General features: G+C 56.2%; 1 protein-coding gene across 3 annotated transcripts in view; it reads left to right on the forward strand.

Moving 5' to 3' along the window:
- Nucleotides 1–14,968, forward strand: part of CMTR1 (cap methyltransferase 1) — a 58,870-nt gene extending 43,902 nt beyond the window's left edge. For all 3 annotated transcript variants that reach the window (XM_088445355.1, XM_088445356.1, XM_088445357.1), the window contains one exon: nucleotides 14,573–14,968. In XM_088445355.1, coding sequence (XP_088301481.1) covers nucleotides 14,573–14,735 — 163 coding nt within the window. In that variant the 3' untranslated portion in view covers nucleotides 14,736–14,968. The remainder of the gene's footprint in view (nucleotides 1–14,572) is intronic.
- Nucleotides 14,969–15,314: the final 346 nt, after the last annotated feature.

Genomic DNA, 15,314 nt, shown 5'->3' on the forward strand with positions numbered 1-15,314 from the left:
CAGTGCTGCGATGCTCTCCTGTCTCTGGTATTAGGGAAGGGCAGTGCTGGGGGGGCTCTCCTGTCTCTGGTATTAGGGAAGTGGCAGTGCTGCGATGCTCTCCTGTCTCTGGTATTAGGGAAGGGCAGTGCTGGGGGGGCTCTCCTGTCTCTGGTATTAGGGAAGTGGCAGTGCTGCGATGCTCTCCTGTCTCTGGTATTAGGGAAGTGGCAGTGCTGTCGGGCTCTCCTGTCTCTGGTATTAGGGAAGTGGCAGTGCTGCGAGGCTCTCCTGTCTCTGTGTGGTATTAGGGAAGTTGCAGTGCTGCGATGCTCTCCTGTCTCTGTGTGGTATTAGGGAAGTTGCAGTGCTGCAATGCTCTCCTGTCTCTGTGTGGTATTAGGGAAGTTGCAGTGCTGCGGGGCTCTCCTTTCTCTGGTATTAGGGAAGTTGCAGTGCTGCGTTGCTCTCCTGTCTCTGGTATTAGGGAAGTGGCAGTGCTGCGATGCTCTCCTGTCTTTGGTATTAGGGAAGTGGCAGTGCTGTTGGGCTCTCCTGTCTCTGGTATTAGGGAAGTGGCAGTGCTGGGGAGCTCTCCTGTCTCTGGTATTAGGGAAGTGGCAGTGCTGGGGAGCTCTACTGTCTCTGGTATTAGGGAAGTGGCAGTGCTGCGATGCTCTCCTGTCTCTGGTATTAGGGAAGTGGCAGTGCTGCGATGCCCTCCTGTCTCTGGTATTAGGGAAGTGGCAGTGCTGCGATGCTCTCCTGTCTCTGGTATTAGGGAAGGGCAGTGCTGGGGGGGCTCTCCTGTCTCTGGTATTAGGGAAGTGGCAGTGCTGCGATGCTCTCCTGTCTCTGGTATTAGGGAAGTGGCAGTGCTGTGATGCTCTCCTGTCTCTGGTATTAGGGAAGGGCAGTGCTGGGGGGGCTCTCCTGTCTCTGGTATTAGGGAAGTGGCAGTGCTGCGATGCTCTCCTGTCTCAGGTATTAGGGAAGGGAAGGGCAGTGCTGGGGGGGCTCTCCTGTCTCTGGTATTAGGGAAGTGGCAGTGCTGCGATGCTCTCCTGTCTCTGGTATTAGGGAAGTGGCAGTGCTGCGATGCTCTCCTGTCTCTGGTATTAGGGAAGTGGCAGTGCTGTCGGGCTCTCCTGTCTCTGGTATTAGGGAAGTGGCAGTGCTGCGAGGCTCTCCTGTCTCTGTGTGGTATTAGGGAAGTGGCAGTGCTGCGAGGCTCTCCTGTCTCTGTGTGGTATTAGGGAAGTTGCAGTGCTGCGATGCTCTCCTGTCTCTGTGTGGTATTAGGAAAGTTGCAGTGCTGCGATGCTCTCCTGTCTCTGTGTGGTATTAGGGAAGTTGCAGTGCTGCAATGCTCTCCTGTCTCTGTGTGGTATTAGGGAAGTTGCAGTGCTGCGATGCTCTCCTGTCTCTGGTATTAGGGAAGTGGCAGTGCTGCGATGCTCTCGTGTCTCTGGTATTAGGGAAGTGGCAGTGCTGCGATGCTCTCCTGTCTCTGGTATTAGGGAAGTGGCAGTGCTGTCGGGCTCTCCTGTCTCTGGTATTAGGGAAGTGGCAGTGCTGGGGGGCTCTCCTGTCTCTGGTATTAGGGAAGTGGCAGTGCTGGGGGGCTCTCCTGTCTCTGGTATTAGGGAAGTGGCAGTGCTGGGGGGCTCTCCTGTCTCTGGTATTAGGGAAGTGGCAGTGCTGCGATGCTCTCCTGTCTCTGGTATTAGGGAAGTGGCAGTGCTGCGATGCTCTCCTGTCTCTGGTATTAGGGAAGTGGCAGTGCTGCGATGCACACCTGTCTCTGGTATTAGGGAAGTGGCAGTGCTGCGATGCTCTCCTGTCTCTGGTATTAGGGAAGTGGCAGTGCTGCGATGCTCTCCTGTCTTTGGTATTAGGGAAGTGGCAGTGCTGTCGGGCTCTCCTGTCTCTGGTATTAGGGAAGTGGCAGTGCTGTGAGGCTCTCCTGTCTCTGTGTGGTATTAGGGAAGTGGCAGTGCTGCGATGCTCTCCTGTCTCTGTCTGGTATTAGAGAAGTGGCAGTGCTGCGATGCTCTCCTGTCTCTGGTATTAGGGAAGTGGCAGTGCTGCGATGCTCTCCTGTCTCTGGTATTAGGGAAGTGGCAGTGCTGCGATGCTCTCCTGTCTCTGGTATTAGGGAAGTGGCAGTGCTGCGATGCTCTCCTGTCTCTGGTATTAGGGAAGTGGCAGTGCTGCGATGCTCTCCTGTCTCTGGTATTAGGGAAGTGGCAGTGCTGCGATGCTCTCCTGTCTCTGGTATTAGGGAAGTGGCAGTGCTGCGATGCTCTCCTGTCTCTGGTATTAGGGAAGTGGCAGTGCTGCGATGCTCTCCTGTCTCTGGTATTAGGGAAGTGGCAGTGCTGCGATGCACACCTGTCTCTGGTATTAGGGAAGTGGCAGTGCTGCGATGCTCTCCTGTCTCTGGTATTAGGGAAGTGGCAGTGCTGCGATGCTCTCCTGTCTTTGGTATAAGGGAAGTGGCAGTGCTGTCGGGCTCTCCTGTCTCTGGTATTAGGGAAGTGGCAGTGCTGTGAGGCTCTCCTGTCTCTGTGTGGTATTAGGGAAGTGGCAGTGCTGCGATGCTCTCCTGTCTCTGTCTGGTATTAGAGAAGTGGCAGTGCTGCGATGCTCTCCTGTCTCTGGTATTAGGGAAGTGGCAGTGCTGCGATGCTCTCCTGTCTCTGGTATTAGGGAAGTGGCAGTGCTGCGATGCTCTCCTGTCTTTGGTATTAGGGAAGTGGCAGTGCTGTTGGGCTCTCCTGTCTCTGGTATTAGGGAAGTGGCAGTGCTGGGGAGCTCTCCTGTCTCTGGTATTAGGGAAGTGGCAGTGCTGGGGAGCTCTACTGTCTCTGGTATTAGGGAAGTGGCAGTGCTGCGATGCTCTCCTGTCTCTGGTATTAGGGAAGTGGCAGTGCTGCGATGCCCTCCTGTCTCTGGTATTAGGGAAGTGGCAGTGCTGCGATGCTCTCCTATCTCTGGTATTAGGGAAGGGCAGTGCTGGGGGGGCTCTCCTGTCTCTGGTATTAGGGAAGTGGCAGTGCTGGGGGGCTCTCCTGTCTCTGGTATTAGGGAAGTGGCAGTGCTGGGGGGCTCTCCTGTCTCTGGTATTAGGGAAGTGGCAGTGCTGCGATGCTCTCCTGTCTCTGGTATTAGGGAAGTGGCAGTGCTGCGATGCTCTCCTGTCTCTGGTATTAGGGAAGTGGCAGTGCTGCGATGCACACCTGTCTCTGGTATTAGGGAAGTGGCAGTGCTGCGATGCTCTCCTGTCTCTGGTATTAGGGAAGTGGCAGTGCTGCGATGCTCTCCTGTCTTTGGTATTAGGGAAGTGGCAGTGCTGTCGGGCTCTCCTGTCTCTGGTATTAGGGAAGTGGCAGTGCTGTGAGGCTCTCCTGTCTCTGTGTGGTATTAGGGAAGTGGCAGTGCTGCGATGCTCTCCTGTCTCTGTCTGGTATTAGAGAAGTGGCAGTGCTGCGATGCTCTCCTGTCTCTGGTATTAGGGAAGTGGCAGTGCTGCGATGCTCTCCTGTCTCTGGTATTAGGGAAGTGGCAGTGCTGCGATGCTCTCCTGTCTCTGGTATTAGGGAAGTGGCAGTGCTGCGATGCTCTCCTGTCTCTGGTATTAGGGAAGTGGCAGTGCTGCGATGCTCTCCTGTCTCTGGTATTAGGGAAGTGGCAGTGCTGCGATGCTCTCCTGTCTCTGGTATTAGGGAAGTGGCAGTGCTGCGATGCTCTCCTGTCTCTGGTATTAGGGAAGTGGCAGTGCTGCGATGCTCTCCTGTCTCTGGTATTAGGGAAGTGGCAGTGCTGCGATGCACACCTGTCTCTGGTATTAGGGAAGTGGCAGTGCTGCGATGCTCTCCTGTCTCTGGTATTAGGGAAGTGGCAGTGCTGCGATGCTCTCCTGTCTTTGGTATAAGGGAAGTGGCAGTGCTGTCGGGCTCTCCTGTCTCTGGTATTAGGGAAGTGGCAGTGCTGTGAGGCTCTCCTGTCTCTGTGTGGTATTAGGGAAGTGGCAGTGCTGCGATGCTCTCCTGTCTCTGTCTGGTATTAGAGAAGTGGCAGTGCTGCGATGCTCTCCTGTCTCTGGTATTAGGGAAGTGGCAGTGCTGCGATGCTCTCCTGTCTCTGGTATTAGGGAAGTGGCAGTGCTGCGATGCTCTCCTGTCTTTGGTATTAGGGAAGTGGCAGTGCTGTTGGGCTCTCCTGTCTCTGGTATTAGGGAAGTGGCAGTGCTGGGGAGCTCTCCTGTCTCTGGTATTAGGGAAGTGGCAGTGCTGGGGAGCTCTACTGTCTCTGGTATTAGGGAAGTGGCAGTGCTGCGATGCTCTCCTGTCTCTGGTATTAGGGAAGTGGCAGTGCTGCGATGCCCTCCTGTCTCTGGTATTAGGGAAGTGGCAGTGCTGCGATGCTCTCCTATCTCTGGTATTAGGGAAGGGCAGTGCTGGGGGGGCTCTCCTGTCTCTGGTATTAGGGAAGTGGCAGTGCTGCGATGCTCTCCTGTCTCTGGTATTAGGGAAGTGGCAGTGCTGTGATGCTCTCCTGTCTCTGGTATTAGGGAAGGGCAGTGCTGGGGGGGCTCTCCTGTCTCTGGTATTAGGGAAGTGGCAGTGCTGCGATGCTCTCCTGTCTCAGGTATTAGGGAAGGGAAGGGCAGTGCTGGGGGGGCTCTCCTGTCTCTGGTATTAGGGAAGTGGCAGTGCTGCGATGCTCTCCTGTCTCTGGTATTAGGGAAGTGGCAGTGCTGCGATGCTCTCCTGTCTCTGGTATTAGGGAAGTGGCAGTGCTGTCGGGCTCTCCTGTCTCTGGTATTAGGGAAGTGGCAGTGCTGCGAGGCTCTCCTGTCTCTGTGTGGTATTAGGGAAGTGGCAGTGCTGCGAGGCTCTCCTGTCTCTGTGTGGTATTAGGGAAGTTGCAGTGCTGCGATGCTCTCCTGTCTCTGTGTGGTATTAGGAAAGTTGCAGTGCTGCGATGCTCTCCTGTCTCTGTGTGGTATTAGGGAAGTTGCAGTGCTGCAATGCTCTCCTGTCTCTGTGTGGTATTAGGGAAGTTGCAGTGCTGCGGGGCTCTCCTTTCTCTGGTATTAGGGAAGTTGCAGTGCTGCGATGCTCTCCTGTCTCTGGTATTAGGGAAGTTGCAGTGCTGCGATGCTCTCCTGTCTCTGGTATTAGGGAAGTGGCAGTGCTGCGATGCTCTCCTGTCTCTGGTATTAGGGAAGTGGCAGTGCTGCGATGCTCTCCTGTCTCTGGTATTAGGGAAGTGGCAGTGCTGTCGGGCTCTCCTGTCTCTGGTATTAGGAAAGTGGCAGTGCTGGGGGGCTCTCCTGTCTCTGGTATTAGGGAAGTGGCAGTGCTGGGGGGCTCTCCTGTCTCTGGTATTAGGGAAGTGGCAGTGCTGGGGGGCTCTCCTGTCTCTGGTATTAGGGAAGTGGCAGTGCTGCGATGCTCTCCTGTCTCTGGTATTAGGGAAGTGGCAGTGCTGCGATGCTCTCCTGTCTCTGGTATTAGGGAAGTGGCAGTGCTGCGATGCTCTCCTGTCTCTGGTATTAGGGAAGTGGCAGTGCTGCGATGCTCTCCTGTCTCTGGTATTAGGGAAGTGGCAGTGCTGCGATGCACACCTGTCTCTGGTATTAGGGAAGTGGCAGTGCTGCGATGCTCTCCTGTCTCTGGTATTAGGGAAGTGGCAGTGCTGCGATGCTCTCCTGTCTTTGGTATTAGGGAAGTGGCAGTGCTGTCGGGCTCTCCTGTCTCTGGTATTAGGGAAGTGGCAGTGCTGTGAGGCTCTCCTGTCTCTGTGTGGTATTAGGGAAGTGGCAGTGCTGCGATGCTCTCCTGTCTCTGTCTGGTATTAGAGAAGTGGCAGTGCTGCGATGCTCTCCTGTCTCTGGTATTAGGGAAGTGGCAGTGCTGCGATGCTCTCCTGTCTCTGGTATTAGGGAAGTGGCAGTGCTGTCGGGCTCTCCTGTCTCTGGTATTAGGGAAGTGGCAGTGCTGCGATGCTCTCCTGTCTCAGGTATTAGGGAAGGGCAGTGCTGGGGGGGCTCTCCTGTCTCTGGTATTAGAGAAGTGGCAGTGCTGGGGAGCTCTACTGTCTCTGGTATTAGGGAAGTGGCAGTGCTGCGATGCTCTCCTGTCTCTGGTATTAGGGAAGTGGCAGTGCTGCGATGCTCTCCTGTCTCTGGTATTAGGGAAGTGGCAGTGCTGCGATGCTCTCCTGTCTCTGGTATTATGGAAGTGGCAGTGCTGCGATGCTCTCCTGTCTCTGGTATTAGGGAAGTGGCAGTGCTGTCGGGCTCTCCTGTCTCTGGTATTAGGGAAGTGGCAGTGCTGCGAGGCTCTCCTGTCTCTGTGTGGTATTAGGGAAGTTGCAGTGCTGCGATGCTCTCCTGTCTCTGTGTGGTATTAGGGAAGTTGCAGTGCTGCGGGCCTCTCCTTTCTCTAGTATTAGGGAAGTTGCAGTGCTGCGATGCTCTCCTGTCTCTGGTATTAGGGAAGTGGCAGTGCTGCGATGCTCTCCTGTCTCTGGTATTAGGGAAGTGGCAGTGCTGCGATGCTCTCCTGTCTCTGGTATTAAGAAAGTGGCAGTGCTGCGATGCTCTCCTGTCTTTGGTATTAGGGAAGTGGCAGTGCTGTCGGGCTCTCCTGTCTCTGGTATTAGGGAAGTGGCAGTGCTGTCGGGCTCTCCTGTCTCTGGTATTAGGGAAGGGCAGTGCTGCGATGCTCTGTCTCTGGTATTAGGGAAGGGCAGTGCTGGCGGGGCTCTCCTGTCTCTGGTATTAGGGAAGTGGCAGTGCTGCGATGCTCTCCTGTCTCTGGTATTAGGGAAGGGCAGTGCTGGGGGGGCTCTCCTGTCTCTGGTATTAGGGAAGTGGCAGTGATGCGATGCTCTCCTGTCTCTGGTATTAAGGAAGTGGCAGTGCTGCGATGCTCTCCTGTCTTTGGTATTAGGGAAGTGGCAGTGCTGGCGGGCTCTCCTGTCTATGGTATTAGGGAAGTGGCAGTGCTGTATGGCTCTCCTGTCTCTGGTATTAGGGAAGTGGCAGTGCTGGGGGGCTCTCCTGTCTCTGGTATTAGGGAATTGGCAGTGCTGGGGAGCTCTACTGTCTCTGGTATTAGGGAAGTGGCAGTGCTGCGATGCTCTCCTGTCTCTGGTATTAGGGAAGTGGCAGTGCTGTCGGGCTCTCCTGTCTCTGGTATTAGGGAAGTGGCAGTGCTGTCGGGCTCTCCTGTCTCTGGTATTAGGGAAGGGCAGTGCTGGGGGGCCTCTCCTGTTTCTGTGTGGTATTGGGGAAGTAGCAGTGCTGCGATGCTCTCCTGTCTCTGGTATTAGGGAAGTGGCAGTGCTGGGGGGCTCTCCTGTCTCTGGTATTAGGGAAGTGGCAGTGCTGGGGAGCTTTACTGTCTCTGGTATTAGGGAAGTGGCAGTGCTGCGATGCTCTCCTGTCTCTGGTATTAGGGAAGTGGCAGTGCTGGCGGGGGGTATCCTGTTTCTGTGTGGTATTGGGGAAGTAGCAGTGCTGCAGCGCTCTGTGTTTGTGACTGGTATTATGAAAGTGTCAGGCTCCAGTGCTCTCCTATCTCTGGTATTAGGGAAGTTGCGGGGCTCTCCTGTCTCTGTCTGGTATTAGGGAAGTTGCAGTGCTGTGGGGTTCTCCTGTCTGTATGTGTAGTGATCACGCTGATCCGAAAAAAAATATGGGTCCCAGGGACCCTTCACTTTAAAAATTTGGGGTCCTACCTGACTCTTTTGTGGGTCCCACTAAATTAAGGTTTTCTGTAAATCCAAAAATGTAGCAGCTAGAGCCCATGAAACATGTAGCAGGTGACATTGGCCCTAGTAAGAATCACATACATTGGCCCCCACATGTAGAAAAACACACACATTGGCCCCGATAGGACAAAACGAACACATTGGGCCCCACACAAAAAAATATATATTGGCACCAATAGGAAAAAAAACAAATACTGGCCCCCACCGGGGAAAAAAATAAATTTTCCCCCACAGAAAAACACACTGATTCAAATTCATTGCACTACAGCCCGAGTCAGCACTGCAGCTTGCCCTGCTGCATGGAAACGCAACACCATCTCTGGATCGTGCCCGGATCGAGCTGCATCTGAGTCACTTGGAAGTCCAGCACTGCCAGGCCACAAGGATGCAGCACGGTGGGTGCAAGCAGACTCGCATCAGAATTTATGGGGCCCAGTATAAATTAAACAAGTAGGGCTCCCCAATCAGCCACACACAGATAGGGGGAAGCTGGCAGATGCTCACAAAGGCTGGGTGACAGAGGCATATATGGGGAGGATGGGCAGAGGCACACATGATAGCTGGCAAAGACACACACAAGGGGCAGGCAGAGACATATGGGGGTTGGTGCAGAAGCACACATGGGGTGCAGGCAGAGAGAGACACACACATGGGGGGCAGGCAGAGAGACACACATGGGGGGCAGGTAGAGAGAGAGAGAGACACATGGGGGGCAGGCAGAGAGAGAGACACATGGGGGGCAGGCAGAGAGAGAGACATGGGGGGCGGGCAGAGAGAGACACATGGGGGGCGGGCAGAGAGAGACACATGGGGGGCGGGCAGAGAGAGACACATGGGGGGCGGGCAGAGAGAGAGACACATGGGGGCGGGCAGAGAGAGAGACACATGGGGGCGGGCAGAGAGAGAGACACACATGGGGCACAGGCAGAGAGAGAGACACACATGGGGCGCAGGTAGAGAGAGAGACACACATGGGGCGCAGGTAGAGAGAGAGACACACATGGGGCGCAGGCAGAGAGAGAGAGAGACACATGGGGGGCGGGCAGAGAGAGAGAGACACATGGGGGGCGGGCAGAGAGAGACACACATGGGGGGCGGGCAGAGAGAGACACATGGGGGGCAGGCAGAGAGAGAGACACATGGGGAGCAGGCAGAGAGAGAGACACACATGGGGCGCAGGCAAAGAGAGAGACACACATGGGGCGCAGGTAGAGAAACACATATGGAGCGCAGGCAGAGAGACACACATGGGGCGCAGGCAGAGAGAGAGACACACATGGGGCGCAGGGAGAGAGACACATGGGGGACGGGCAGGCAGAGAGAGACACATGGGGGACGGGCAGGCAGAGAGAGACACATGGGGGGCAGGCAGAGAGACACATCCCCCATTGGGGACAGGCAGAGAGACACATCCCCCATTGGGGACAGGCAGAGAGAGACACACACATGGGGGGCAGACAGAGAGAGAGAGACACATGGGGGGCAGACAGAGAGAGAGAGAGAGACACATGGGCAGGCAGAGAGAGACACACATGGGGGGCAGGCAGAGAGAGACACATGGGGGACAGGCAGAGAGAGACACACACATGGGGGGCAGACAGAGAGAGAGAGACACATGGGGGGCAGACAGAGAGAGACACATGGGGGGCAGACAGAGAGAGAGACACATGGGGGCAGACAGAGAGAGACACATGGGGGGCAGGCAGAGAGAGACACACATGGGGGGCGGGCAGAGAGAGAGAGAGACACATGGGGGGCGGGCAGAGAGAGACACATGGGGGCAGGCAGAGAGAGACACACATGGGGGGCAGGCAGAGAGAGAGACACATGGGGGGCAGGCAGAGAGAGACACATGGGGGACGGGCAGAGAGAGAGACACATGGGGGACGGGCAGAGAGAGAGACACATGGGGTGCGGGCAGAGAGAGACACATGGGTGGCGGGCAGAGAGAGACACACATGGGGGCGGGCAGAGAGAGAGAGACACACATGGGGGCGGGCAGAGAGAGAGACACACATGGGGCGCAGACAGAGAGAGAGACACACATGGGGCGCAGGCAGAGAGACACACATGGGGCGCAGGCAGAGAGAGAGAGACACATGGGGGGCGGGCAGAGAGAGAGAGACACATGGGGGGCGGGCAGAGAGAGAGACACATGGGGAGCGGGCAGAGAGAGAGAGAGACACATGGGGGGCGGGCAGAGAGAGAGAGAGACACATGGGGGCGGGCAGAGAAAGACACATGGGGGCGGGCAGAGAGAGAAAGAAAGACACATGGGGGCGGGCAGAGAGAGACATGGGGCGGGCAGAGAGAGAAAGACACATGGGGGCGGGCAGAGAGAGAGAGAGAGACACATGGGGGGCGGGCAGAGAGAGACACATGGGGGGCGGGCAGAGAGAGACACATGGGGGGCGGGCAGAGAGAGACACATGGGGGGCGGGCAGAGAGAGACACATGGGGGGCGGGCAGAGAGAGACACATGGGGGGCGGGCAGAGAGAGACACATGGGGGGCGGGCAGAGAGAGACACATGGGGGGCGGGCAGAGAGAGACACGGGGGGCGGGCAGAGAGAGAGACGGGGGGCGGGCAGAGAGAGACATGCGGGGCGGGCAGGGAGACACATGGGGGCGGGCAGTGAGAAAGACACATGGGGGGCGGGCAGTGAGAGAGAAAGACACATGGGGGGCGGGCAGAGAGAGAGAGACACACATGGGGGCGGGCAGAGAGAGAGAGACACACATGAGGGGCAGAGAGAGAGACACATGGGGGCAGGCAGAGAGAGAGAGAGATACATGGGGGGCGGGCAGAGAGAGAGAGACACATGGGGGGCGGGCAGAGAGAGAGACACATGGGGGGCGGGCAGAGAGAGAGAGACACATGGGGGGCGGGCAGAGAGAGAGACACATGGGCGGCAGGCAGAGAGAGAGACACATGGGGGGCAGGCAGAGAGAGAGACACATGGGGGCAGGCAGAGAGAGAGAGAGACACATGGGGGCAGGCAGAGAGAGACACATGGGGGGCAGAGAGAGAGAGACACATGGGGAGCAGGCAGAGAGAGAGACACACATGGGGCGCAGGCAAAGAGAGAGAGACACATGGGGCGCAGGTAGAGAAACACACATGGAGCGCAGGCAGAGAGACACACATGGGGCGCAGGCAGAGAGAGAGACACACATGGGGCGCAGGGAGAGAGACACACATGGGGCGCAGAGAAACACATGGGGCACAGGCAGAGAGACACATGGGGCACAGGCAGAGAGACACACATGGGGCGCAGGCAGAGAGAGACACATGGGGCGTAGGCAGAGAGAGAGACACATGGGGCGCAGGCAGAGAGACACATGGGGCGCAGGCAGAGAGAGAGACACACGGGGGGCGGGCAGAGAGAGAGACACATGGGGCGCAGGCAGAGAGAGAGACACACGGGGGGCGGGCAGAGAGAGAGACACATGGGGGGCGGGCAGAGAGAGACACATGGGGCGGGTAGAGAGAGAAAGACACATGGGGGCGGGCAGAGAGAAAGACACATGGGGGCGGGCAGAGAGAGAAAGACACATGGGGCGGGCAGAGAGAGACACATGGGGGCGGGCAGAGAGAGAGAGAGACACATGGGGGCGGGCAGAGAGAGAGACACATGGGGGGCGGGCAGAGAGAGACACATGGGGGGCGGGCAGAGAGAGACACATGGGGGGCGGGCAGAGAGAGACACATGGGGGGCGGGCAGAGAGAGACACATGGGGGGCGGGCAGAGAGAGACACATGGGGGGCGGGCAGAGAGAGACACATGGGGGGCGGGCAGAGAGAGACACATGGGGGACGGGCAGAGAGAGACACATGGGGGACAGGCAGAGAGAGAGACATGGGGGGCGGGCAGAGAGAGACATGGGGGGCGGGCAGAGAGACACATGGGGGCGGGCAGTGAGAGAGAAAGACACATGGGGGGCGGGCAGTGAGAGAGAAAGACAGATGGGGGGCGGGCAGAGAGAGAGAGACACACATGAGGGGCAAAGAGAGAGACACATGGGGGCAGGCAGAGAGAGAGAGAGACACATGGGGGGCGGTTAGAGAGAGAGACACATGGGGGGCGGGCAGAGAGAGAGAGACACATGGGGGGCGGGCAGAGAGAGAGAGACACATGGGGGGCGGGCAGAGAGAGAGAGAGACACATGGGGGGCAGGCAGAGAGAGAGACACATGGGGGGCAGGCAGAGAGAGAGAGAGACACATGGGGGGCAGAGAGAGAGAGACACATGGGGGGCAGGCAGAGAGAGAGAGAGACACATGGGGGGCAGAGAGAGAGAGACACATGGGGCGCAGGCAGAGAGAGAGACACACATGGGGCGCAGGCAGAGAGAGAGACACACATGGGGCGCAGGCAAAGAGAGAGACACACATGGGGCGCAGGTAGAGAAACACACGGAGCGCAGGCAGAGAGACACACATGGGGCGCAGGCAGAGAGAGAGACACACATGGGGCGCAGGCAGAGAGAGAGACACACATGGGGCGCAGGGAGAGAGAAACATGGGGCACAGGCAGAGAGACACACATGGGGCGCTGGCAGAGAGAGAGACACACATGGGGCACAGGCAGAGAGACACATGGGGCGCAGGCAGAGAGAGACACACATGGGGGAAGGGGGAGGCACACATGACAGCAGGCAAAGGCACACACAAGGGGCAGGCAGAGACATCATGGGGGTTGTTGCAGAGGCACACATGGCGGGCAGGCAGAGAGAGGCACAGATGGGGGCAGGCAGAGAGACACACAGATGGGGGCAGGCAGAGAGACACACAGATGGGGGCAGGCAGAGACACACACATGGGGGGCAGACAGAGAGAGACACAAGGGGCAGGCAGAGACATTTGGGGGTTGGTGCAGAGGCACACATGGCGGGCGGGCAGAGAGAGGCACACATGGTGGGCAGGCAGAGAGAGGCACACATGGTGGGCAGGCAGAGAGAAAGAGGCACACATGGCGGGCATGCAGAGAGACACACACATGGGGGGCAGGCAGAGAGTGACACATGGGGGATGGGCAGAGGCACACATGATAGCAGGCAAAGGCACACACAAGGGGCAGGCAGAGACATAATGGGGGTTGGTGCAGAGGCACACATGGGCTGCAAGCAGAGAGAGGCACACATGGGGCGCAGGCAGAGAGGGACACAGATAGGGCGCCGGCAGAGAGAGACACATGGGGCGCAGGCAGAGAGAGAGACACAGATAGGGCGCAGGCAGAGAGAGACACATGGGGGGCAGGCAGAGAGAGACACATGGCGGGCAGGCAGAGAGAGAGAGACACACATGGGGGGCAGGCAGAGAGAGAGACACATGGGGGGCAGGCAGAGAGACACACATGGGGGTTGGTGAATGTGTTTGGGCCTGCTGTATATACTCACCCGGGTCCACAGCATCGTCATCAGATTGGCTGCCTGTCATTACAGTGCGCTGGCTGCGGGGAGCTCTGGCTCTGCAGTACATCGATGTGGTGAGCAGTCTCAGGAGCTTCCCTGCTCACTGCACTGTAATGAGAGGCAGCCAATCTGATTCTCTGCTAGGCTGCCTGTCACAAATGTAACTCCATGCTGCCGGGCCGGGTAGCATGGCAGTTGTCGGGCAACTCCCCTTTCCCTGGTGCAGACATAAACCGGGTCCCCAAACACTCCTGGAGTTGCGGGTCCCGGCGGCAGACACTCAGTGCCCGCTATGTGGTGGCATCCTACTGCAGCCACTCGTGCCGGCCCTGGACCACTAGTCATCCGCTCAGCATTATACCTCCACCCGCCTACAGTCACTGGAGGATGTCTTCACTCCAAGTGCAGGGGCCGTCGTCACGCCAGGTCATGTCCCTGTAATGCCGCAGCATGACATCCACTCCAGTAAAGGCGCCAAAGAGGTCTCTTGCAATGCTGGCCTGACTCCACCTCTGGTTTTTATTGCCTGCAGCAGGGTCATCAATCATTTAATGAGAAGCCAGGGATTGGCAGGGGTGGACCGCGTCCCTGGGGACCGACCCATTCTAAAAAAAAGTGAGTCCCCGATACCGAGTAAAATACGCACTATAGCACGTATTTGCGATCACTGGTGTGGTAGGATTTGGTTTACTCACCGAAGTTCTGAATTATTTGTTTTCTCTGATTTTTCCATATTGTTTAATGCTTTGCGATTAGTAAGCGCTATAAAATACTTCTCATCCGTAAGGTAAATAGAACCTGTTAATAAATATGTCTTAGTCCAGTTGAAGATTGGATCAAACCGATAGTAAGTATGACTTCTTTCCTTTACACTCCCACATGCAGTATGCCCCCTGCTGCATGACATGTATAGGCCCTGCTCACTCTCACAGGTCTTAAGATTTAGGATAAGGTTGTGTAACTGGGTGACAGTGGGAGTCTGCTTGGGTGAAAACATTAAAGAGACTGGAGGTTATAGATAGCTATCCGTGTGCATGATGGAAAAAACATGGCCGCTAACTGGTCCACTGGCCCAGTTATGTGACCATATGGTGATTTACACGGCCTTCTATCTATTGGGAACTTCTGCAAACGACATTTAGGAAATCTGTTCTGCATGTGGTGCCTTCTTGCACTGGAGGAAGGGTGGGCAATTCTCAGGATTCATATCTTCCCTGGATCCTGAGTAGTTCCTGCTGGCTACAAGATTTTTAAGTAGCGGTCTCTTGAATGTTTCATTATTTTGTCAGCCGCCTGCACTCTTCCCAAATCCAGTTTCTAATGCACTAGATGGGTAATGTCCGCCCTGGGCTCTGTATGCCTTCATCACACCCCATGTCCTTTTTCTTGCAGGGTCTGCTACTCTGAACGGCTCTTTTGGGAGTGGAACGAGGGAGTCCAGATCCATGAGTCTCAGAAACGGGACCCTAACCCAGACAAGCTTTCCAAGGACGATGTCCTACACTTCATTCGGATGCACCAGCCCTCATCTGCCGGGGGCAGAGAGGAGAGTTAGTGATACATCTGGCTACACCTCTCCGCGTTACTTTCCTCTCGGACTCACGACAGCTCATCGGCTCTTAAAGTGACTTGAAGCTTGAGCCGAGGGGTTTATCCTCCCGTCTACCGTATTAAAGAAGCCTGAATTGCACTGCAGATGACAGGAAAACATTGGCATAGATCTTCTTTATCTCCTGCCGTTGCTTCTCCGGTATCTTGTTTGGTCTCTCTTTATGATGGGAGGGGGGGGGGGGGGGGGGTGCAATGCCGGAGGTGACATTTGCTTTATTTTTAATCACATTACATTTTTTTTTTTTTCATGTTATTGAACTATAGCAAAACCGCTTGACCCGAACCCTATGAAACTGGGCCATGCACAAGTCATTAAAGATATAGTTTAAAGATACAGAGATTTGAAATTAAATTAAAAACACATACACACACACACACACCCACCCCACAATCTTACACACCTCGTCTCATTCTATAGGTGCAGTATTTTGAATAAATATTTGGAGCCATTTGTGTCGGGGAGATTTGCAGAGCATCGGGTGGTAACTTCAGACAATACTGCTTTACTGTTGTCTGATGTTTA

Source organism: Taudactylus pleione, unplaced genomic scaffold (assembly GCF_031769625.1).
Source record: "Taudactylus pleione unplaced genomic scaffold, aTauple2 ptg000378l, whole genome shotgun sequence".
NCBI classification, from domain to species: domain Eukaryota; kingdom Metazoa; phylum Chordata; class Amphibia; order Anura; family Myobatrachidae; genus Taudactylus; species Taudactylus pleione.